We start from the raw sequence: 23,670 nt of genomic DNA on the forward strand, positions 1-23,670 counted from the left end.
ATTTTAGACTAAATCTAAGCATTTCTTCTTTTTATGCGGAGAAACGTGATTGACAGGAGGAGGAGAAATAAAAATGATGAAAAGGTGCGAGAAATGTGTAAGTTGAGAGAGAGGGGAGTATAAATTTGAAATCTGGGCTGGAAAATTGCTAAAATAAAGTATGAGGGAGTGGTCCTATTATACAAGAATAAGACCACTTTTAAAGGTATACTAAAGGTGAAAGATGATTGTTTTCATCTTGTTGAGAGGAGCGTTTAAACAGGGAATATATATAGAAAAAAAGGGAATTCTACAAGGTATTTGGAGGTGGTTAAATAAAGTGAATTAAAGTGAAATGAGGGATTTGTGGAAGTTTTAATATATTTGCAGAAAGGAAGGTTGGAAGTTGAGACAAGTTACACAAGACTGAAGAAACTGGTCGAAACTGACAGAAAGCTGAAAATATTTTTAGATTTGATACGCTGAAAACTTGAAATTTATGGAACATTTTCCAAGGTGGAGATTCAGATTGGGGAATATTTGTTTGAAATTTTTCTTTGGTATTTGGCACGTAGGTGTATTGATCAAAATCAATGACAAAGGAAGATTTTGTTGCCCATTTCAGGTTGAAGTGACTTTCCTATGCTTCAAATTGCAGTTACACCCCTTTACAGATATGACTTAGTTTTCCAGATATCTACTTTAAGTGACTAGAAAATGCTACTGTTGCTCAAATTACGCACTTAACGCTTTTTAATCAATTTCTAATCATCAACTGACACTACTAAGCTATGTTGATGACACTATAGAACCCCTATTCTTATTAGACCTAATAGAGACTGGTGCAACAGCCTTTTTGTAAACCTTAAAAAGCCTTAAACGTCCACTCACATTCCTTCTTACATGAGAGCAAAATGCATCTTTATAATAAAAGCCCGACCTGGACAAGTATTTTAATATAGCCCTTATTCACGCTACGCTTAGCCCTAGCATTCGCCAAGTATGTTAATTGAAGCTGCATGCCTCTTGCCAAATTAGATTTTTGCATCCAAAAAAAGCAAATACCTGAGCGCCCCCTTGAGAGTTAATCCTCGGAAAATCTGGCACCCGAATAAGTTGTCACGAAATTTTCAAACAAGTCACATGACAAGCGCGCGAAAGCGGTCGGAGCTTTGGAGCTTTCGTAGTACAGTTAACCAAAAGATTCGTACGAAACTGTGAAGAGAGGAAATAACTGGGCACAATTTTCCTAATACGGCGCAGCCGCCCTGCCAGAGCGCATGACCGAACCGTTTTCTCACCCTTTATTTTAATATGATTGCTACAGAATGTTAACTAGCTACCAATAATGAGCTTATACCTATCAAGAACTTATTTGTTTTATTTTTAAATGCATAAAGGCTCTCGACTGGCTCACTCTCGGCAGAATGCTTCTTGAATGTTTTCCGTGCTGATTAAGCACTTGAAACAAACATTTTTAGCAAACCGTCTTTTTTTGTATCAAGACTTTGGTTTTCCAAGTCCTGGAAGAGGAATCGAAATCGCTGCGGGCGGGATGAATACTGGCAAGCAAAATCCTCTTTTGGGCTCGTGTTACGTAATCCATAATCCTTGATACGGTCTGTATAATCCATAAAGGAATCTGAGAGGGCATGGAGATTAATTTAGCAATGAAATTCCGTTAGCATATGTGTTATGCCCAATTTGGTGTACTAATAGCCCAATGGATTTCAGATTAGGAGCCTCCGGGCGAGGTGCATAAAAGGGAGGTAAGTGCTACATACATTCGGTTTATTAGTTGGAACAGAACGGGCAGATACTCGCTTTAAACTGTTGTCAGGTTAAATTACGGTTTCTATATAATATACGAGGTGGGTCAGAATATAATACGCATCTCAGTTTTGTTTCCTGATGAGTAGATTTAAGGCTAATTAGAGTTTTAAAAAAATGATGATACCGATGATTTTGGAAATGTTAAATAATTCATCAAATTCCAAGTAGCTATACGTTTTTAAGGCCCATTTTAAATTTAAGGAAAAATTATACATTCTCTGGTGCAATAATTTATCATTTGCCTTGGGAATTACCAAATGGCATTAGTCTTGTGAACGTTAAAATGTTTAATTACCTAAACTAATATTCAGTATCCGCATTTGTTTGTATGGAAATCTTCTTCACTATTAAATACACGTGTGGAACTCCTACCTAATTTACTATGACAAATCTCTCTTTTTCTAAAATGTATAAGAAGAATAATTCAGCTCAAACCCAAACCCGCGTGCTTGATTGAGTCTGCTAAAAATATCCGGGCTCAGTTGTTGAAAGTAGCTTAACCGAAGCAACCTTAATTGAGCTTGAAAGCAATTTTCTCAAAAGCTTTAAAAAATGGATCTATTGATAACTCTATTCATATCGATTGGAGATTGAACCTCTGTCTGAATGGGAAATAATTTAAAATTCGCCCTAAAAGCAGCCTTTTTCCCCCAGAAGATTCTGACAAACTAACCACTCCATTTATTTTTATATATGTATCCTCAACGTCTTTATAAGGAGGTCACGTTCAAGATTCTATGAAAGCGTAATATAAAGGATTTTCAAATGGCGAGTATCAGAATTGGCGAAGAGCATCTAAATGCGTAAATATCTTGTATCCTGTAGGGAGTTCTATCTGTCGCGAGCTCTTTTGCTTGCAATTTCTGGAAAATATTCCCCGACATTGTAAAACGACTTTGCCACCATATAAATAACCGTCTCAATCAATTTATAGCGAGGGTTTGACCTCAGTGGATCCCCTAAAAGAAAAGGAAATTCTTCTACCTATTGTGTTTATTCTATCCTGCAGAGGTGCCTTGTCATGTGTTGTTTTTGTCTCTATTGTTTGCAAAAAGACACAATTTCTTTCCTAGCTCCATTGCGACCAACAAGAAATTGCCAAAGCCTAAATGTGATAAGATTATATAGATACCTCTTATTATAGTCAACAGTTTGGTTTTTCGGACATGTCAACTAATGGATTTCGGTGTTCATTTCATATTGGAAGCGACGAATGGACTATCCAAGCGTCCTCCGATCAATAATTAATAAATACCTTCTCCTCAGCCATCTTTTAAAAACTTTTGATCGCCATTTAACTTTTAAGGCCTCCGACTGGGACTAATTTTATCCGAGCCAAAACTGTACAACCCCAGTAAGACTATAGATTAAAATAGTTTTGACATTAGGTTTAGCCTGCAAACCATATTGTTCAAGATTAATGACATCTTAGAATGATTTCAGGGATTTTCCTAGCCAAGATGAACGGGTGACCTATTAAGTCAGAAGCCAAACTTTAGGCAATGGATTTCCTTCTACTATGCTTTACCAAGAGTGCATATAAATCTAGATTTATTATATTTAGTATCACAATTTACAACCATTTTTTATTATGTCCTCAGATTAAAAGATGATAAAGCAATGTGGCACTTATTGCACGTTTGAAATCCAAGAATACGCACATTGGCGTAGCGTAATTACTTTAAATTTAAAAATTTGAGGTTCAAGAGCAGGAATTTCTGAAATTTCTAAATTCGAAAACTTATGGCCTAAAATAGTTTTTTATAAGTAATTTTTTTTCTAAAACAGAGAGCATAAAAGTGCAATTTTGCTTGGATCTGAATGTGTAATGACTAAAATAAGATACTTTTTCTGATTGAATGCAGCATCCTCTTGTAGACACCAAAGAAACAAACAATAACAAACAATTTGTTATCATTAGAAACAGTAATTTCCGACTAAAAGCAAAAACTCTTGAAACTTGGTCTTGTCTTGATTTGCCAAATAATAAATAGGAAAAGTTGCGTTGCATTGAAACGGTTAGTCTCATTCAGTAGTGGTTGTTTGTTCAAAAGTAAACTGTGGCCGAACTATCTATACAGACTAAAGACTTCTCCTTTCCTAAAATTGAATGCCACGTTTTTTCGTCTGTTTAATTTTCTTCTAAAGCCTCAAGACTGTTTTCCCACTTTTGAGGTAAGAGATGTTTAAGTTCCCGGCTTTTAATTTACGATTAATTGGATTTCAATCAATTAATCCAGTATAGTTGGAAATGAAACAATCGTTGTACTCAGGAAAAATGTGAGGCAATTAACCGAATTTAAATGGAAATCTTGCCTAGCTTTATACGGCAAAACTGAAATATAATTAGGCGACTTTCCCAACTTCCAACAATGGCCTATTTGGAAAGTTATTTCAAAAATGCAAGTATATAATGATCTGATTGAGGAAAGTAAGTGCATTTTAGATGTTAAGTAGAGAAGTTTAGGAGTTTAAGTATATAAACAAACAACAAGTTTGAAACTCAAACTTTTTACGGTCAAAATATTCACTCTGCTTAAAAATGATGCCATTTTTCATTTAGCAGGAAACCGTCAGGGTAACTTCTTGTACTCGCAATTTTGGCTGCATTTATGCAGTATGGAAATGATGATGATGCTTGAGATTTTGAGACGACGCTGCTTCCAATTTTTTTTTTAATATCGCGAAATTTAATCACTAGTAGTTGGATGTTTTGAATCACCTTTATATATGATATGTAACGGAAGCTAAGATTGTGAAACCACGAAGGTGAATCTCAGGAATGCGTGCATATCAACATGTTTTGAGCGTATTTTATACGATTTTACAGTGTTTATGGTGTGTGGGAATTTGATGGAAATATCGTTAGATTCTTCAGAAAATTACGTTCGACAGTTTTCTCAAGCGAGAGCGGGATGATCTATCGCAATATCGAGACAAAACGATTCTATTAGTGTCACACTCCTATTTCCGTATATATTTGTGTCTCTCGGAAGATATTCCCCCGTAACAGCTAAATAAACAACACACTTCAACATATTTCTGTGTATGCTTCATCGGATTTAGGACCAGCAAATCTAAGCACTTTATATGTAAAATAATATTTTCTACATCCTGGTTTTCCAGGATTCAGTATGAAGTGGAAAGAAATGCATTTTAGGCGATAAAGGCGGTAGTGGTTTATGTGTTGCATTCAATATCTTCAATGCTTTTCCCACAAACTCGATGGGAAATAAATTTTTCAAATTGCTGCTGCCTCAGTTCGTTTATTATTTATTCGCTTTGCGTCCTCACAGTGAAGAAAAATTCTTCGGAATAATTAAAAGTAAAACAAACGAACGCGGTTAATCCCGTAATATTAAAAATTAGTTCAACCCCAGGGCAAAAAGGCTAATTTGCAGTATTCCCAGGAATATTCTTAATTTTATTTTAAGTTCTCGAATTAAATCACACTGAAGCCCAAATGAAAAGTCGCATCAGCCCGGTCCCCCGAAAGCAAAATACAAAGAACAGAGCTTAAATGTTTTAAATGTAGAGCTCAACCCCTTTTCTCTAAATGGCAACAAGTTATTTCAAATGCATGTCAAGTTTGTGTTAATTTTCAAACTCGATAAACTGCGCGCACGACAATTTTACGAGTCGGGGTATGTTTTTTAAAAGGTTCTCTCGAATATCTGGAGGGAGAATTAACAATTTCAAAGTTTAATTATTTTTGTCTCGTTCCTCTCAAAGTTTCGTGTCGCATCGATTTTGGGGGATATAAAGCCAATTATTTATAAAAAAGGAAAACTCGATAAATAACGAATTGAGATACAAATTAGGTACGGAATTGCAAATTTTTGTTTTAGGTCAAATCGCATGTTGAAAGTTAATTTTGCAGGAAAAATCAGCACTGCGCACCACTATTTCAAGTATTTGGCTACCTAAATCGAACCTTGTTCATCACAAGGGTCAGTCATCACACTGAATGGTCCTAGTAGTACTTTAAAAGTTATTTTTGCCTTTTTCTGGTGAAATACGACATTAGGCCCACTTCAATTTCATATCTAGATATGAACCAAACAAATTTAAACTAGAATCCGATAATTGTGAAAAATAAGAAAATTTCTTACCGGGCATTCTGAAAGTTATTACATCCGTATCCCTTACATTCTGTAGAGGAACTATTTGAATATTAACTAACCCTAATTTTGTGAATCAAATTTCTACTTAAACTGCAGTATAGCTGTATCAATTCAGTTCAATTAATCAATCAGTTCGAAACAACCGAGCTTTCTATAAATTGAATCTATTCTAGCCATCCCTACATCTACGTGACCAATTAGCTTGAATAGACGGCTCAGCAATAACATAGCAAAACAAGTCAAGATGACGAAGAATTTTGCTATTTCACTATAACTTAATCTAACTTGTAATCGATTACATCATATCCGAAATCTGCCGATTTTACTGCTTCCTTCAAACTACTATATTCACTTGCTAGCACATACAATTTGATTGAATATAGCTATTTTTGGTATAAAATCTTTTATCTTTAAACGATTTTTGAATAAATCTCAGTCATAGTAGTTATGTTTTAATTATTCCATTGACCGATTTTTGACCGTGCTTTGGGGACAAAAATGAACTCTTGATTCATTGTTATCATGAAGTTCTTGGACAAAATTAATTAATTATTTTTAATTTTTCAATTTTTATTTCCAATTTTCCTTAAAAATACGTTGTGAAGAAGTGTTGTGGCAAAATATTACTTGTCTAGTACACGCTAATACCCAGTAAATAGAATTTTTTTTAACCTTAGTACCGTCCAAAAAATACAAATCCTGGATCAGTATCGAAAAAAAACTTCTTTCCAGATAATAATGAATCGAGCCCTGCAAGATAACATTGCGTTCAAGAACCTTTCTTATGTCCAAATGGTAGGCCTCATCATGTGTTTCGTAATAATCTCCTTTTCTATAGCTGTGATACCCGTTTTGAAGCTCTATTTTACTAGCATGACTCAAAATGGTAATAAAACTTTGAATATGACTGAAAGATATCAACCATACTGCACATTCATAAGTTGATGTCTATTAAGACTGCACACTAATTTAATCTAATAATAAAGAACTCAATGTTTTCTGCGTGTTATTATATTGGAGAGACTATTAGCGTGCGTACAGGAATGTTATTTTATCTAGAGATTGCTCTTTCGAAAAGTTAGTTTCGGTCCTAAGTATAAGCTTAAAAAAAAAGGATTTGTCTAAGCCTCTAGTCCGCCTATAATGTAAATGTGATTCCAAGCTCGACAATCTGTAGGAAAAATAGAACAGCAATTACCTAACGCGGTCCCCCGATGGCAGGGCATTTGATTTGGTTTTTAGGGGGTAAAAGTTAGCCGGAAAAAGTTCATCCCTGTTGGGCAAAAATTTTTAATTTAAACTTCGCTTCGCTGTAATATTTTCGGGATTTAGGGAGATGGACTAGTTTTTCCAATTTTAAAAGAACCCGATTCCATCGATTTACTGCCTAGAAAATACGAATTTGTATAGGGGCGGTATATTAAAATATTCTCGTTTGATTCTTGTCCCTTTGTTCTCTCGTTTTAGCTTCAGTATTAAAATCTGGTTTCTGGACAAACAACAAACAACCAAACAGTTTTCAATTATTATTTGTCTCCCTATAGTTTCAACTCACCACTGCTGCTTCTGCACCCTAAAACAACTCCCTTGCCAAGTTTTGCATGGGCTTAACCAGTAATTAATATTTAATACCAGCTTGAATCTAAATGGTGTTTTTGTATGCAATTATGGGGTATTACAGAGAAACTCGAAATACAAAATTCTTCCGCATGAGCTGATTTTGGCTACTTTCTCGTACCGACCAATTTTTTCTAACAGCTGTGGGAAAAAGTCTGATTAGCGTTTTGTGATTTTAATTGAAATAAAACAGTGCAGAAGCAACCCAAAATATCACAAATTGAAAGCTAATGCTATTTTAAAAAGACTAACAAATTTTTTTGAGTTTCTGTCCGCCCTAAGGGGTTTTTTGCATTTGTTAGTAGTTGTTGAATGACAATGAGCACTATTATATACTCAAAATAAGCATCTCCGGTTCACGTCACTTTTTTTACGTATATCCGTGGACTGATGGAATTGAATCTGCATTTTAAGTTGTATGTTTACATTGCGTTGGTTCTCCGATGGTTCACCGCATTTATTCAGAATAAAACTTTGGTTGGAATTAAGCACTATCCGTTTATTAGTAAACTTGTACTTTACATGTTCGTATGCGAATTGCTGACAAAAATTCTTACACAGGGTCGCTCCCACTTAATACACAAAAAAAAATATTATAATTTAGCTGAATTTATTTTATAGGAAAATTGACAATTTTCGATATGCAACATGTCAACGTTTCACTATTTTTTCAATTTTGTCCCAAACTCTGAGGTTTTGTGATCTATAATTGAAATTTTCACAATAGGACATTCATTTTACGTTTACTTGACTAGAAAGATCAACAAATTATCAGAATTTACACAATGTGACTGTCATGAGGTCAGATCACTATTATCCTCCCTGAAACTTTTGTAGTGTCCCACTGACCTTTCTTAGTAGAATTGGCTGTACAATTTAGAGACTTTTTCGTCTTTTATTGTCTAACTAATATTATTTTAGATTTTTATCTGTAAAAATATAGGGCAAACCAATGCGCGTTTACTATAATTCAGAATTCAGTACTAAAGAACATGTAAAAATAAGTTATTGCAACAGAAAAATAGCATGCATTGCTTGATATTTTTACAAATAACTTTAAAATGGGGTCAACTATACAGTAAAATAGGGAGGTCGCAAGAGTTTACACATTGAACAATAAATTTGATTTTTCAGAAAGAAATGATGTGTGGCACACTACGAAAGAGGAAGGGAAGGTCAAAGAAAGGAAAGTATCATCTTGTAAATTCTTATAATCACTTTGATGCATGTAGTGGAATCAACATAAACGAATAGGTATCATAATTTTAAAATTTTAATTATACGGGTGTTAGTGAAATAACTTTCGTAAATTTAACCAACGATTAAGGTTAAGAACATCATTTTGAACAAAAAAGTTCCTTACAACAGGGGCCGAAAACCTAATAGTTAAAAAAATATATCAAAGTTGGTAACCGAAAAGCTATGATAAGCTTTAAAATTTGAATAAAATGTGGAAAAATGTACTTGACACATGTTGATTGTTTGACATGTAACAGAAAAACTGAAAGTGATTCAACAATAACATTGTTAAAAGCAATTGAAAACTTAACTTAATTAATAACGTAAGCGGTAAAGCCGCACTGAACGTAACCGAGGAAGAGGAATTTGTTTTTATTATGATTGTTTTCTATGGCCCTTATGAGAGTCCCCCTCTTGCTCGCCCACTTTATGAGTGAAACTATAAGGCATTGGAATGCGCAGGAAACAGGTAGACCTAGTACTTCAATAGTACATAAGTTATGTAGCCATCTGCGTTATGCTGTGGTCATCTGCATTGCATCCCATCTTATCTGATATATGATCATCTGCAAAGACGCCTGGCGCCATGGAAATGTACAGTTCATTAGGGACCATCGAGAAGGAACCACTCTTATTTTTCTAATTTGTCATCGACTGTAGGTCCTTCCATACTTTTAATATATTAGTGTGATTTCGTTCTCGTTGAATGCATCTTCTGTCAGTATACTCAACAGATCATCCGCAAAGTTAATTTGGGCGAGCTTTAAGTGATTTTATTCCGACTTATTAACTACGTAATACCTACGTGAAAATGTATTCTGTATGCGAGTATCATGACATGCCTGATTTATGGAGAGACATCACAAAATTCTGAAGAAACTACTAGTAGGTGCATTTACGATAATCGTTATCCAGAAAAAAACTTCCAGCTCGACAAACATTTGTGCAAGTTTTCCAGAGACTTCTGGATACAGATAGCGTTATTCCCACGTATAAAGGACGAGGTCGACAGCAAGAAATTGGTCCTGAAGCCGAAGAACAAATTTTAAACCTTGTTCAAAAGAGTTCAACAAGAAGTACCCGGAGTAAAGCATGCATGAACTCAAATAGTGAACATTTCGAACATTTAATGTAGCAAAACAATAATGAACTTTTGTTTTTGAGTGTGATGTGAGTGGTATAAAATGTGTAACGTAACATGTTATGCTAATTAAAGATAACAATAATTTCAAGGTAAATGGCTTTTCAAAATAATCAAATAAGAATCACATAATTTTTAAATTTGCTGAATTTAGTGCATTTTGTTAATTATGTACTGTAAAACCTACCAGATCCAAAAAAAAACGTGTAAAAAAGCAAATTCACTTCATGCAGCCAATTAGGTAGTTATGGAAATGAATAAATACGACACGACATTGTCAATTCTCACAAAATGTTTTTTTTGATTTTCCGGGGAAATGGTTGTATTTACGACCCCTCTGGTAAGGAACTTTTTTGTTCAAAATGATGTTTTTAATCACTGATTAAATTTACGAAAGTTATTTCACTAACACCCATACATCTTAAGAATTTTAAAGCTGTAAGTAAAATTGGAAAAAAATTATGAAATCTTGACAACCCGTTCTTTGAAACGTGGCAACTTTCGTATAGAACCAATTTAAACGAATCATAACATATTGTATTTTTTCAGAAAGTATATGTAGGTAATGTTCGTCCTATCATTTTTCATTTGGTCAACTTTTATTTCACAAAACCTTCAAGAAAGAATATTATCAACAATTTTGTTTCAGATGTGCCTTTGCTGGATATTTTCTGAAGGAATATTGTCTATCTGAATTGAATGTCTATATCAGAAGTATAATCGAATTCCCCACTGAAATATGACGTTTAGGAAATGGTTTTAAATGTGATCGAATATAAAAGAAGCGAATAGTTGAAGGCAAACTATGCCCCGAAATTAATCCTGATACCCTGATGGGATGAAGGCAGCTATCGATTTTCTAAATTATAATGCTCAAACCCTGAATATGTATAGACCAAACTTTTTATTTCGTATTCTTTCATATTTTGTTCGAGTTGAGATATTAAAATTTGTTTTCTTTAAAATCCAAACACCGACGAGTAAAAGTCGCATGTCTACATTGCTTTAAGCTATGGTAGAATTACCAAGGATGGACTTTTATTAAATTTAGAGAAGTCGTAATAGTTAGTTCTTTAATAGAAATTCTGACAGTAAAATAAGAAAACGCGATGAAGCCAAAATAGTCTCGGAAAAGTTATGATTTCCCCTTAACCAGCCTTTTCTTAGAATCGTGCAGCACATACAAACAGAATGGCCAGCAGGAAAATTATAGTCCAGTATTTTATTTTGCAGTAGTGCGCGCCCTGTCCTCCAGCTACAAGCTAAAGCACAATTTAATAGGCGGGGTTTCGGGATTTTTACGTGGTGTTAATAAATTTTTTTGACGCTTTTCCTTGGATAAACCAAATCCTCTTGTTTGTCCGGTTTAAAATGCCTAGAAAGGAAAAGCTTTTATCCATATGTAACTTTATTCTATGACAATAAAAAAAACCCACCACATTTTTCTTTCTTTTACATACTCTTATTCACGATCAAAAATACCGCAATGGGCGTGATTTATGCGGAGCGGAAATGTCTACAATTATTCGAAAATCCTTCACATCTTTAGGTTTGAAAACCATACTATTCACTCCATTCTTGCTACTCTCCGCCAACTTGCCGCACCTGATCTTGCACTGCTTAGTTACAGGGTTGTACTTCAGGAAGAACAATACCACTGGAGGATGTAAAACCCATGACAGTATCAGGATCAGGAAGTTAACCCCAAATGTTTCTAAAACGGAGAGAAAATCCACATTATGACATCGAGCTACTGAAAAGCGATTTTTCGTTTATTAAGAATAATTAATGAACGTTCCGAAAAAAATATCCAAGATTTCGCACAAAACCTTCAGCCGGCCTTTTAGGCTTTCTTGAACTTATTGGCAATTGAATATATGCCTGGATTCTAATGGTTGATCACTATCTGAAATGCCCTTATGTGTGCGGTCACCCATGGTTTACATTAGAGCAATCCTTGGAGATAAAATTGTTTTTCTCTGAATTTCGTTTGCAACTGCTAAAGTGGCACGTATTGCCGGCTGTCGATTTGCCTTAATAACTATTTAATAGTTATCTGATTTATACTTATATGCGAATCACATTTTAGTCGACGAATAGCACAAACACGAAATTGCATACGTTACCAATTTAATCATAAATCATTTTTTATCTTAACGTGTTAATTGTTGGATTCCTCAAAGTTATATGTAAATTACCTACTCGATTTGCAAGAATTATCATTTTGTCGTCACAGAAAATAGTGAGACAGAGATTTGTTTTGCTTCTAATGAGCTTATAAAATTGAAATAATTCTTCAAGTGTTGTTTTGATGAGTAAATTAATTTTTTTCTTTTATACTCTCCCATATATGTTGTTTTAACGTGAGTTGCCTAAACTTTAGGTTTCTTTTAAAGTGTCTGTCAGGTAAGGCTTAATGTTGATGGTAGGTAAGATTTATTGCAAAAATATTATCAGATTGAGATAGTGGAAATGCGCCTCATTTGAATATCCATATTTGCTCGCATCAGTAGGTAAATGCGATTTAAAATATCGGTCCCTTGGGAATGAATAATACTTACGAGAAGTGATTCATCTTCAATATACGTAAGTATATTTTAATATAGTTTAAAATGTTTTCAGCAGCTATACTTATTTTAAGTAAACATGTTCATTTTGAACATGTTTTGTCTTCTGGCGTCATCTATTTTTTTCCAGATGAAGCGATTTAGCTTAGGTCCAAAAATCGATAATGCTTGAAATTACATGCAGTATTCTACAGGTAAGTCTTCATATTTTTTTATATTGTAAAATATTTTTTATATATATTTATAGTTAATAAATGCCATACGGTAAAATAAGATCGACTACTTTATTCGCCATAAAGGTTCACGTCCACAAATGAGGTTGAGTATTTATTTTGGACATTATGGCGAACGCTAATTTCGTAGAACAGTGAGTGACTTCCGAATATGAATATAATGAAATACTGAGTGTTATAGTGAACTTTGTACAGACCTGAACATTTGTTCCCACACTGAACGCACTACAGTGAACCGAACGCCGAACAAAATACTAATGTAGACGATGCTACAAATTTGTACATTGTCATTCATGTGTCCTATTCAAATTAGCGTTTTGTTTGGCGTTCGGTTCATTGCAAGGCGAAAGGTTCGGCTGTGTGCAAAGTTAAAACATAGAACTCTGTCCTATATTTCGAAAATGTATACATGAATTACAGCTTGAATAATTAATTATATCAAAAATTATTTTTCAATTTCGATTGAAGACCGAGTATCAAAGTAATCAAGGCACATGTAAGTGTAGACATTTATTTATTATTTTTTCTTGTGAACTCGAGTTTTTTCAACTTCATGAAATAAAGCTTAAATAGTTTTTTTTATTTTATTAAAATTAAATTTATTTAATTAAACCATGATTGCTCTACACTTTTAATTCATTAATCTCACATCAACTTATATTCACCTGAATTTTTGATTCAGGAGTAGTTACTATATGGAGTTCCATAAACTCTCGATAAGGAACTCACGTACTGTAGTCTGGGTTAAGTTCAATAACAATGTTTATCAGATTATGGATTCCAATAAACGGTGGATTCCTTCCACAATAGAATTTGGTACAGAGGTTAACAGATAATTAAAACTCCCTCATTAAGACTTCTTCGAAGAATCGTACCTAATTAGGAGGCAAGATGCCCGTAGAGTTCTGTGGTGGAATAGCACACATGAGCGCTTTAAGACGAAATCCAGAAGGGCCTTCCATCGAGCAATCAAAAGGGGCACACAAAGTGATTGGGATGGCTATATTAAGATCTGTAGAGCATTTAAGCAGTTACGATGGTGTAACAAAAGGGATAGCTGAGAAAAATTTTGTGGGAGATAGACTTAGTTTCGGAGTCTGCCATGCTTAACAAATTGAAATAAAAGAAAAAAATCAGTTAGAAAAAATAATAAGGTACTCTTCTTCATAAAGAGAATAGGCCACTTTGCAGAGGAGTAGAAGCGTAGAAGAAGTCATAAAGAAATGGATTGGGGATCGAAATTATGGAATTTCGCCTTCCTCCCCCTTGCTTTATTTCTTCATTGTAAATTGGATTATCTTCAAATGACTTGAAATTTTATATGTCAATTTTCCAGCAACCTAAGCTCGCCTAGTAAGGCGTAGTATTTCATTATTTTACTTTATCATTATTTAAGTAAAGTATTTCATTACTTATTTCAGTAGGTAACATAAAAAATTGATTTGAATCTTTAATTCACTAATTTCTTATTAATTGCCCAAACCATTAGGTTTAGCGTCTAAATTTTGTACTGAAGAATATCACGAAAAAACGAAATTTCCCCGATTGAATTTTAAATCACGATTTCTCTACTAACCCGAACGGGCTTCAATATTCAAAGCTTGAAGTAATGAGAGTTGACTAGATTTTTAACCTTTTTTTATAATTTTATGTAATCTAGTGTTTTTCTTGTGTTTTCCAAATCTGAGGCTTGCCACACATTTACATTTAGCGAACTTTTTAAATGTTCCCTAGTATATCAAATAAAACATCATAGTAGTCAATAATGTCATTATTTTATTCGACACTGAATATATAGCTACATGGAGCTAGATCCTTCATTAAATACCAGTGCTTGCTAAAAGTAATAAACAAACAACGAAACCAATATATGAAACTGCGATATTCAAAAGTAGTAGTCGATTCACACTAGGAATGAGTTTAGAATTAAACATTTTAACTGAAAATTCTTATTCAAAAATACAATTCTATTTGACGTCCTAAAGTGAATTAGGACAGATTTCCTGATCTTGAAAATTCAACAATAGAACTATCCATTTAAGGAGTAAACGAATTTAGATGAAAATTAAATACAGCACTTAAAAAATCACAAATTAACAATACAATATCTTTAATTCTCTAGTGTGTACCAACTTGACTCCGCTCGTACCTACAAAGCGGCCGATTTAATATTGTTTAAATAATATCACATATAGTTCATTTTATAAATTTGCGATAATTATTATACATATATTTGGCTATAGAAACAGATGTAGAAAACAGTTAGAAGCGTTTTTGTTATAAGTATTAATAAATATACACATTTAGAGGGGATTATAGTGTTATAGAATAGACATCGATGGTTTCGCACTGTTAGAATAATGCAATGCCCTGTAATTTTTTTAAGAACGTGGTGAATATAATAATTCAACAACTATTATTTTTCCAAAAAATTAACATACAGGGTGTGTTATGAATAACCTTGGATTTTTTCTGAAACCTCTTACATAGGCAATTTTAAGGAAACTGTCTATCTAATTGTATATTTATATTATATTGATATGTACACCTAAGAATATAACAACATCACATTTTCAGTTAAATTACCGTATTTAAGACTTGCGTCAGAGGCAAAAACTATAATACAGAACGCAACATACTTAGGGCGATATAAATGATAATAGACTTTTATAATTCAATGAAATGCAATTTTCCCTAAGTGCCAATTCAATTTACACTTTTCAATCCTCCTAGGAAGGATCATGAATTGTGGTAGTACTCATTACAAAGCCACCTTAATTTACACTACTTACTTATTTATAATGGAACTTCTTTCGAGAATATTTATACAAATATCCTTATACAGTAGTCACCGACAATAATCCAACCATCTTTCCATTGGTCTGTGGAGCTTTTTGGCCATGAACAATGACTTCCTGTACTATATCGTGCCCATCTTTCTCCTTGTGAGTTCTAGACTTGGTCCGGTGCTTCTTGGCTGTATTATCAATGTTGTTGGCAGTTTTCCTCGAACTCGATTTTATGTGTTCCTCGGTTATTTCTTCTATATGTCTCGAAGCAGTTAGTATTTCCTGCCTTTGTTTACGTTCCCGGGACTTCTCCAAGTGCTTCTTGCGTTCTTCTTTGGTCCAATATCGTCCAATCTAGTTAAGAAAAATTAGTTGGAAATAATTCAAGTTGTTTTACACCAACCTTAAGCTCAGAAATGGTGTCATCTTCGGTGGTTAAACTAGCTCTTTCTTCAGAAAGCCGAATTTCGCGATTTTTAAGTATCCTATTCCTAACAGGCCTTCTCGCGATGTATCTCGTCCCATCAGGCCTCCTTTTAACTTTCCATTCCATCTTTGTCTCCATACTTTTGTCCTGGTGATTTGTAGTGTAGCTCTAAATAATCAAATAGATGAAGTCTAACTACAATATACTACACATTAAATCTGCCATTCTCATATTCATACTACAGATATTGATTCCCAAGTTATCACGGCTCAAAATTAATAGAGACCTTTCCATTTTTCAAAATTTCAGGGAAATTTTCAGTAAAAATTTTAGATTTTGCAAATTCTGGCAATGTCTTCAAAATTTAGCGGCGAATTTGAATTTCAAATATTGAAATGTCACTGTAATGTGAAAGTGAGAATACTATGTATATATCCTCATAGTTTTACCTGTGATCCACCCACAAACTGATACTGACTAAGACTCCCTGATGTGAAACTCGTAGTAGGTTTAATGCTGCTGCTCACCTCAGGATTCTGCGCAACTAAAGCTTGTCTAAAAAGTTGTTGCTGCAAGAGCATTGTCTGCTGTAAATTGGCGACGTTCGTGTACATTGTGTCCGATAAAACATGTGCAGGGCTGAGCCCAACTCTGCGTGTGGGCGATGAAGGGCTTACGAGTTTGGAGCTGGACTTTGACTTTTTGGCTTTCGCCTGTCGCTTGCATGATTCGCAGGTATTTTTGGCCTCTTTTTCTTTGATTGAATCTTCCTTTTCTTCCAATGGGCAAAGGATTAAAGTGGACCTAAGATTTTTCAGTTAGTTAATCATCTTTTCCTAGCATTAAAAGTAAAATACTAAAATTAAGAACTAACCTATAGACATTTTTCTGTTTGGAATCCTGCGTGGCTGCCAGCTCAAAAGTCAAAGGATTGCTGTTTGAAGAACCTCCAGTATTATAAGCACTAGAGCTATTCTCGTGTTCTTCTCCGCTACTGTTGCTTTTGGGAGGTTTAGATTTGCTGATCTTCTTTTCCTTCTTCTCCTCTACATCATTAATAACTTCTTTGGTAGACGTCCCCACCCAGGCTTCCTCCTGATGCACCTTCAACCATTGCTCTATCATGTTATCATCACCAGGTTCATAAGGGCAAGAATAGATGGGCTCGATCTCCCCATCGATTACAGAATCCTCCGGTATGGTCTCGTATATATGTTCAGTGTCCGACTCTGGAGGAGGGATATGAGGCAGCTGAGGAGCTTTGCGCTTGTCGCTCTTAAAAGAAATGTTCTGCATCCGAAAATCCAGTTGGGAAATTTCTTGATTGATTGAGTCGATTTTGCTCCGCACCAGGGAATTCGTGAGGTTGAGTTTGTCAGGAATGAAATGTGAAGGTACTTTAGGTGCAGGACTGTCATTTTTCGGGGAATGTTGCGTTTCGGTTTGTTGCTGCACCAGCTGCTCTATAAGACTATTCTGATAAGCTGCACTTTTACCATTTGGAGACGTCAATGAATCTATTGGCTCGGCGTCTAAGTATTCCTCACTCTGAAATAAAATTGATCGATTTTTTTTTCCTGGATTTCGATGGCTTGTAATATTAACAATCTTCGAGCAAATGATTATTTTTCATCAAATATGATGAACTAGAACTAGTCTGTTTTTAGACATGCCTAAAGTCGAATTGTAGACATTTAGTTCAGGTTAGTAAAAACCATTTCAGAGGATTTTGGGAAAAACCACTCCAGAATATTTTTGAGCAAAACCATTGCATAATATTTTGGGCTCATTGGCCGATATGATAGGAAACTTTTCCGCAGGCTGGATATAACCTGTTGTTAAAGCCCCGATCTAGACTCAGATCTGCACCCCACAACAGCCACAAGACGGCCTTCTAGGGCGCAGATCCAGGTCAGGGCCCCCATAAGAATTACTCTAACCTGAGGAAGACGCTTACCCATCTGTTCCCCAGTGGGTGGACTCCTTTTCCCGACCGATGAAGTCATAATCACGTCTCCCGGCCACGTATGCACACGATTTAACCTCAAAAATAGAGTTGGAGTGATCATTCGACGGTCGCGACAGAGCCATCGATTTTAACTCTGGTTAGGGTTGCTGCAATGGGGTGGCGCCCTCGAGCTTAAAAGTTCTGTTTCTTACCCTATTATAACATCTGCTGACTAGCAAAGTAACGGCTTTCCGGTTCTCAGCGAAAAGTGACTCCGTCTCCTCTTTATTTGCCACATCTTTGCCATTTACCTATGAAAAAGAGATAGGAGATAGTTTACGACTTTTACTTCGAGTCATTGCACAAAGAAGTTATAAAGTACGATGTAACGGGTTGCCGAGTATTGTTGCACTTTGTAATCTAAAAAATTGAACGGTTACAGATTTCGATGTTGATAGAACATTTCACATTTCAATAATGCATCACTCACATAAAAATTTTAGGGCTCTCAACTAGATATGAGTAGGTGGGTACGTTATAAGCAAGGCTATAAGAGACTCTTTTATTGAATCTTCACGGTATCGGCAACAAAAATGCAACATATTGAAGCTCTTAGTTTGCAGTGTGTTTTATCCTGAGCTTATGCCGAACCAGAGGAAAAAAGATATGCAAAGTATGTAGAATATTTCGCTTTGTCGAGGCCCGCATTCTGTTATAAGAGATTTTTCACACTAGGATTTGCAATTTGAATGGATAAAAATTCCCTCGGATTTCTGCATACATCTCAGATCGTATCGTGTGTAGCTTTTTGAAGATTGGGTATTATATTCCGGGTTTCTCGTGCGTAACTTAAGCTTCGGTTTATGCCATTTCATTCGTATTACAATTTAGACCTGCGATGCTAAAAGCAGGATACATTTTAAACATAAAAAGGTATATCTAGGAACTTTTTCAATGCGTGCATATATTCTTGATGAAATAGACCGGAGTTAAAGAAGTTTAGTAAGGTGAACGGTGAACGCGAAAGTTGATCTGAAGTATATTGAAATTTTTTTAGCAATTTTGATGAGCTTTTAAAAAATATACGAATTGGCGAGATAAGCGAGGCCAAAAAAGTCTATTTGTCAAAGAAAAGGAGAAGAATGTATATTTGTCACGGATTCATCAAATCATGTTGAAAAAAAAAATTAAACATGCTGAATTTTATCATGAAATCTATCAAACGCAGTTCTCACTTTTTCAATATTTTGCTGGAGAAATAAAATGCAGGATGGACATCAAAAAACACCCCCTATATATGAAGCCAATATGGCAAGGGTTTTTCTGCCACAGCTTAGCTTCATAAAAGTCGAGTTCAAACTCAGTTTATTAACCAAATTTGTCATGTAAAGTTTGACAGCAAACCGAACTTAGTGGTAAAATCACTCCAAGTGTTATTAGAGGAACAACCCTTAAGTTTAATAATGAGCGAGATACTTTTGTAATGAAAAATGAACATCTAGTATTACAAAGTTGATCAATATATCTTTTACTGCTTTCTAATATCCAATACACAATCTAGAATCTTTTTATTTTTAATTTTAATCGGCCCAAATAAAAAAGTTACTAAGAGTCAACCATCTTCCAGCGACACCTGGTATAAACGTTTATCCTTTGTTCTTGTTTTTCAAACACACCATGTATTGAAAATTAATGCATTTCTCCAGAGGAATTCCAAAATGATAGGAATTGAGGGCACAAAAATGTAGCCCTGGAAACAACACCCTATAGATTCTGATCCCCATTAAGTGTAGGCTACCTACCTGTAAAATTTGATCACCCTGTCTAAGCCTTCCGTCTCTATCCGCTACACTTTGTGGCGCAATATCCCGAATATACACTTCTGTACAAGTATCTACTTCTGAACCGGAACTGTAGCACACAGTGAGGCCCAGCTTTTCATCACTGCTGCATTTTCTTAAAGTTACTTCCTGCAACAAAACGGTTTAAAGTGAAATAAGATAAAATCAAGCGGGCTTTCTACCACGATAAAGAAATTCGAAAGGTACGAGGAACGAGAGGACAACAAGGGAATATTTTAGTGGTTGCACCTTTTAGGGAAAATGTTTTCGATTGTTTGAGAGCGGCCCTTTTCGTGAGCGTTTTACTGTGGATTAAATCGGCCTTAATTTAAAATGTTCTTAAATATTCCAAGGAAAGATGGGTCTAAAATAAAGGTGCGACAGAAGATTTTTGGTCTTTAAAGCCCCTCTAGCTTTAACAAATAATCTGAGGTCTCCCCCAACATCGATAAGTATAAAGAAATGGGAAAAGATAATGGGGATGTACGGGGACCGAGTCGCCGATATATCTGTCATATAAGGGATGATTTCCTATTGACCCTTTATATCAAAATAACATATTACGGCTAGGTTAAAGGAAACTTTTTTCCTTGGATCCTTATCGAGACCTCGACGATAAGTTACGAGGAAATCTATTAGGTTATTTTCGGCAATATGGCCACTGGGTGCCGATTTTATTTTCCAATTTTTTTACGAGTTTCCCTAAATGACGGATAGAACTTTTATTGGACTTAATTTATAGCTGTCCGGTCGGATCAATAAATTTTCATTAGCATCCTATAATCTGCAAACCTTTCCGTCTCCAATCGCATTTAGACATCATAAGTAGCCTACGCAAAGCCTTTAATCTTGCATACTAAGTCCATCATTCAAAGATATTATCTATCAATCATCATAGGAAGAAAACAAGTTGTAACAGCTACGTCGACGTCGCCAGGGGTATTAAAACTGGTAAAGGAAGTTCAAACAAGGGCCAGTACGTCTCTATGGGGTAACGCCAATCCTCAGCATGAGCCAGGAATTTTGAACACATTTAATGGATTATGCTTTAAATGTCAACTAATGTGCGATGAAATGCAAACTTTACCCTAATGGCTGCGCAAACATGATGCTAATTTTTCAAACAGAACGCTCTATTTTGGTAAAAATCTTCCTAAACGAACCCCTTATTAAGGCGATAAAAGTAATTAAGATATTGAAAATATCTCATTTATTATAAGACGAATTAAAGTGCACGAGGAACTGTGCTTCAAATGCAAATCAAATTAAATTTGCCATACACGAAATTAAATCCGAGTTGGTACATGTGGAGAATGGAGAGAATGTTATTGAGAGAAAAACAGATAAAAGAAAAATCGTAAGAGTAATTATATGGAGAAATTCTATCTGAAAATAAAATAGAGCCTCGCAATTCCAAATGACTTTAAATAGGCCTGATTTTCAAGGTTCAGATTGAGCAGTTCTAACTAACTAGTTAAAATCAATTATTGTTCAAATCTGCGTTTTATAGATGATCTAGTGATGATTAGCCTAACAACCAGGAAGATATGGCATTTCTAACAGTCAATAACTTGAAGCTTTTGAAAAAATTGGATTCCAAAAAGGGTCTATTTTTTTGAGAAATGGAATGAATTTGTGAACTGAAACATTAAGCGAACCAGCTAGCGGTCAAGATCGCCAAATTCAAAATGTTGAATAGAACATAACATCTAGTACCTACACCTACACCAACCAAAAAATGTCTGTGAAAAATCATGGAAATTCTGCTTCAAGTACCCATATTCCAGGCCTATGCCAAAACAACAGGCCATCAGATGTTGCAAATATAGATCGATTGGTACGTAAATGTACAACTGCTGATGCAGCTTTAGAGAATAATATCAGAGGGAGCCTGGAGTATCGAACCTAGAAGTTCCAGCTAATTCTACACGGTATATTTATATATAATAAATCGGAAATCAGTCAGAATCTTCACGAATCATCAAAACCCTGCTCAATTTCTTAGTAAATTTTTTGATACAATCAATAACATACAATAAATTTATACTCAGAATATTCGTCATGATTGGACATAAGTGACATTACAATATTCCAAAATGTAAAGATAAAAGAATATAGATAAATAAAAATAAATTGCAACTTTTCTACTTCCATCTTTTATCTGTTCTGAGATTTCTAATAACGTTAAATATGTTTTTCCCTGCCAACTTTCAAAGGATATATATATATATATATATATATTGAAATAGGTGAGTATATGTTAAGTAATTTCTATTGAGCAACAAGGAAGACAATGGAGAACAATGGAACAGCAGATATTCAAAAGATACTGAAGAATAATGGACGATATCATACGCCAAGTAAGGAATTTTTAACTAGATTTTCAACTAATTTTTTGAAGTCTTGCTTCTGCATTGGGTTACAACAGGAAACTGAGCATAAAAGAAACAATGATTATGCAGATAACTTGGAGCAGTTTATATAAAAAAAATTTAGGGATTTAGATATAAAAGCTAAATTTTAATAAAATATATAAGGTCACGTAACCGTGCTGTTACCGACACCGTAGCGGCATTATTATGTTAATCGAGGCTTTTTAAAAACATATTATATCCTTTTATATGGCCGATGACAGGGGAAATTAGAGGCAAAAGCCCATTTGATGAAACGATTTCATGAAGGCTGTGCCCTTCACCTGAAAATGTGTTAATTAAAAAAACAAAGCTTAAACTTGGAGATGTGTAGTGTGCTATCGACCTATGCTTGAACCAACATTCAATCAGCCGTGTTTGTTTTACACCGACAAAACAAAGACACAGAAGAAGAACGTCAACAACACTACACTAACTTTGTATGCAAATTTGCGTTATCTCTCATCATGTATAAACCTCTTAAAGAATTCAGAAGTTGCCGTCAAAAAGTTTTTAGCGTCGGTTATGAGAGGCCTTTTTAAAAGACACAACGTGCATTATTTAATCATATACAGAACGGCGTCAAAAGCATATATCAGACATAAATTACCCGAGACATGTATGAATTATTATATTCTCCTTTTCGAGATAATGTACTTTAATGAAACATTCAAAAAATCATAAATAAAAGTTGAGAGCCACACCTCCGCTATTAAAACAGTTCTTTAATTAATAATTTATTGTCATCGGTGGTCGAGGGGGCATCTTAAGATAAATGACAAACCTGTGCTAAAGTATATTGTATTAAACCGATTTATTCGATGGCTTACACTTTGATTTATTAATGCCATTAGGTGGCCTTTGGTGATTTATTCTGACCTAGCGAGGGACTTTCTCACTGTCATAATCGGTTTCCAACGCCGCTCAAGAACTTATCGTTAAATTCAAATAACGCTTGTGGAGAAGCTGCCAATTATTCAATCTAAATCATTTTGCCAATCTTCCGAGATGTGAAGAAGGAAATACCTTCCTAGTTTGACAGCCTCTAATTTTCTTTTCGAGGATCTAGCAATTAGTTATATAGGCTAAAATTACTCAATTAAGCTAACCAGAAGCAGGAAGGAATAACTTTTATAACACCTCTTATGCATGCTCTTTGTTTTGACTTCTCAAAATCGACTATTCAACGAATTTTGAAACCCATTGAATATTTGATCGCCTTCAGGGATGTAGGTATGTAGATGATTTGCCATCAAGAAGGAAATCTATTAACAATACCCAGGCTTGTAAGGAGGAAAGTAATAGAATGAATTTCCCACATTAAACTGCAATACAACAAATTGCTTCTGGCGGTGGCAATTAACTTTTGTACGAAACTAGGTCTAGTTGAAAGGCAGAAAAGTTGGCAACGAAACGAGTGATTATCTTTCAGCGATCGAACACCTACAATAAAACCGGGCACTGTAAAATCTCGGAGATTAATGCAGAAAAAGCTGCTACAAAGTAATTTATATCAGGATT

General features: G+C 34.7%; 2 protein-coding genes across 3 annotated transcripts in view; both read right to left on the bottom strand.

Annotated features, from left to right (window-relative positions):
• Positions 1-1,181, bottom strand: part of LOC136409462 (lachesin-like) — a 191,233-nt gene extending 190,052 nt beyond the window's left edge. Inside the window, exon 1 of the mRNA XM_066390959.1 lies at positions 1,045-1,181. The gene's annotated coding sequence lies outside the window, so the exon portion shown is untranslated. The remainder of the gene's footprint in view (positions 1-1,044) is intronic.
• A 13,308-nt stretch (positions 1,182-14,489) lies between these two features.
• The window catches only part of Slip1 (SLo interacting protein 1), a 79,769-nt gene continuing 70,588 nt past the window's right edge, over positions 14,490-23,670 (bottom strand). The window contains exons 3-8 of one of the 2 annotated variants that reach the window (XM_066390836.1): positions 19,700-19,867; positions 18,110-18,208; positions 16,824-17,497; positions 16,477-16,753; positions 15,926-16,117; positions 14,490-15,876 (exon numbers count right to left, since the gene is read on the bottom strand). In XM_066390836.1, coding sequence (XP_066246933.1) covers positions 15,571-15,876; positions 15,926-16,117; positions 16,477-16,753; positions 16,824-17,497; positions 18,110-18,208; positions 19,700-19,867 — 1,716 coding nt within the window. In that variant the 3' untranslated portion in view covers positions 14,490-15,570. Of the gene's footprint in view, positions 15,877-15,925; positions 16,118-16,398; positions 16,754-16,823; positions 17,498-18,109; positions 18,209-19,699; positions 19,868-23,670 lie in introns of both variants that reach the window. The other variant, XM_066390834.1, reaches the window with a different exon arrangement.

Source organism: Euwallacea similis, chromosome 6, assembly GCF_039881205.1.
Source record: "Euwallacea similis isolate ESF13 chromosome 6, ESF131.1, whole genome shotgun sequence".
NCBI lineage: Eukaryota > Metazoa > Arthropoda > Insecta > Coleoptera > Curculionidae > Euwallacea > Euwallacea similis.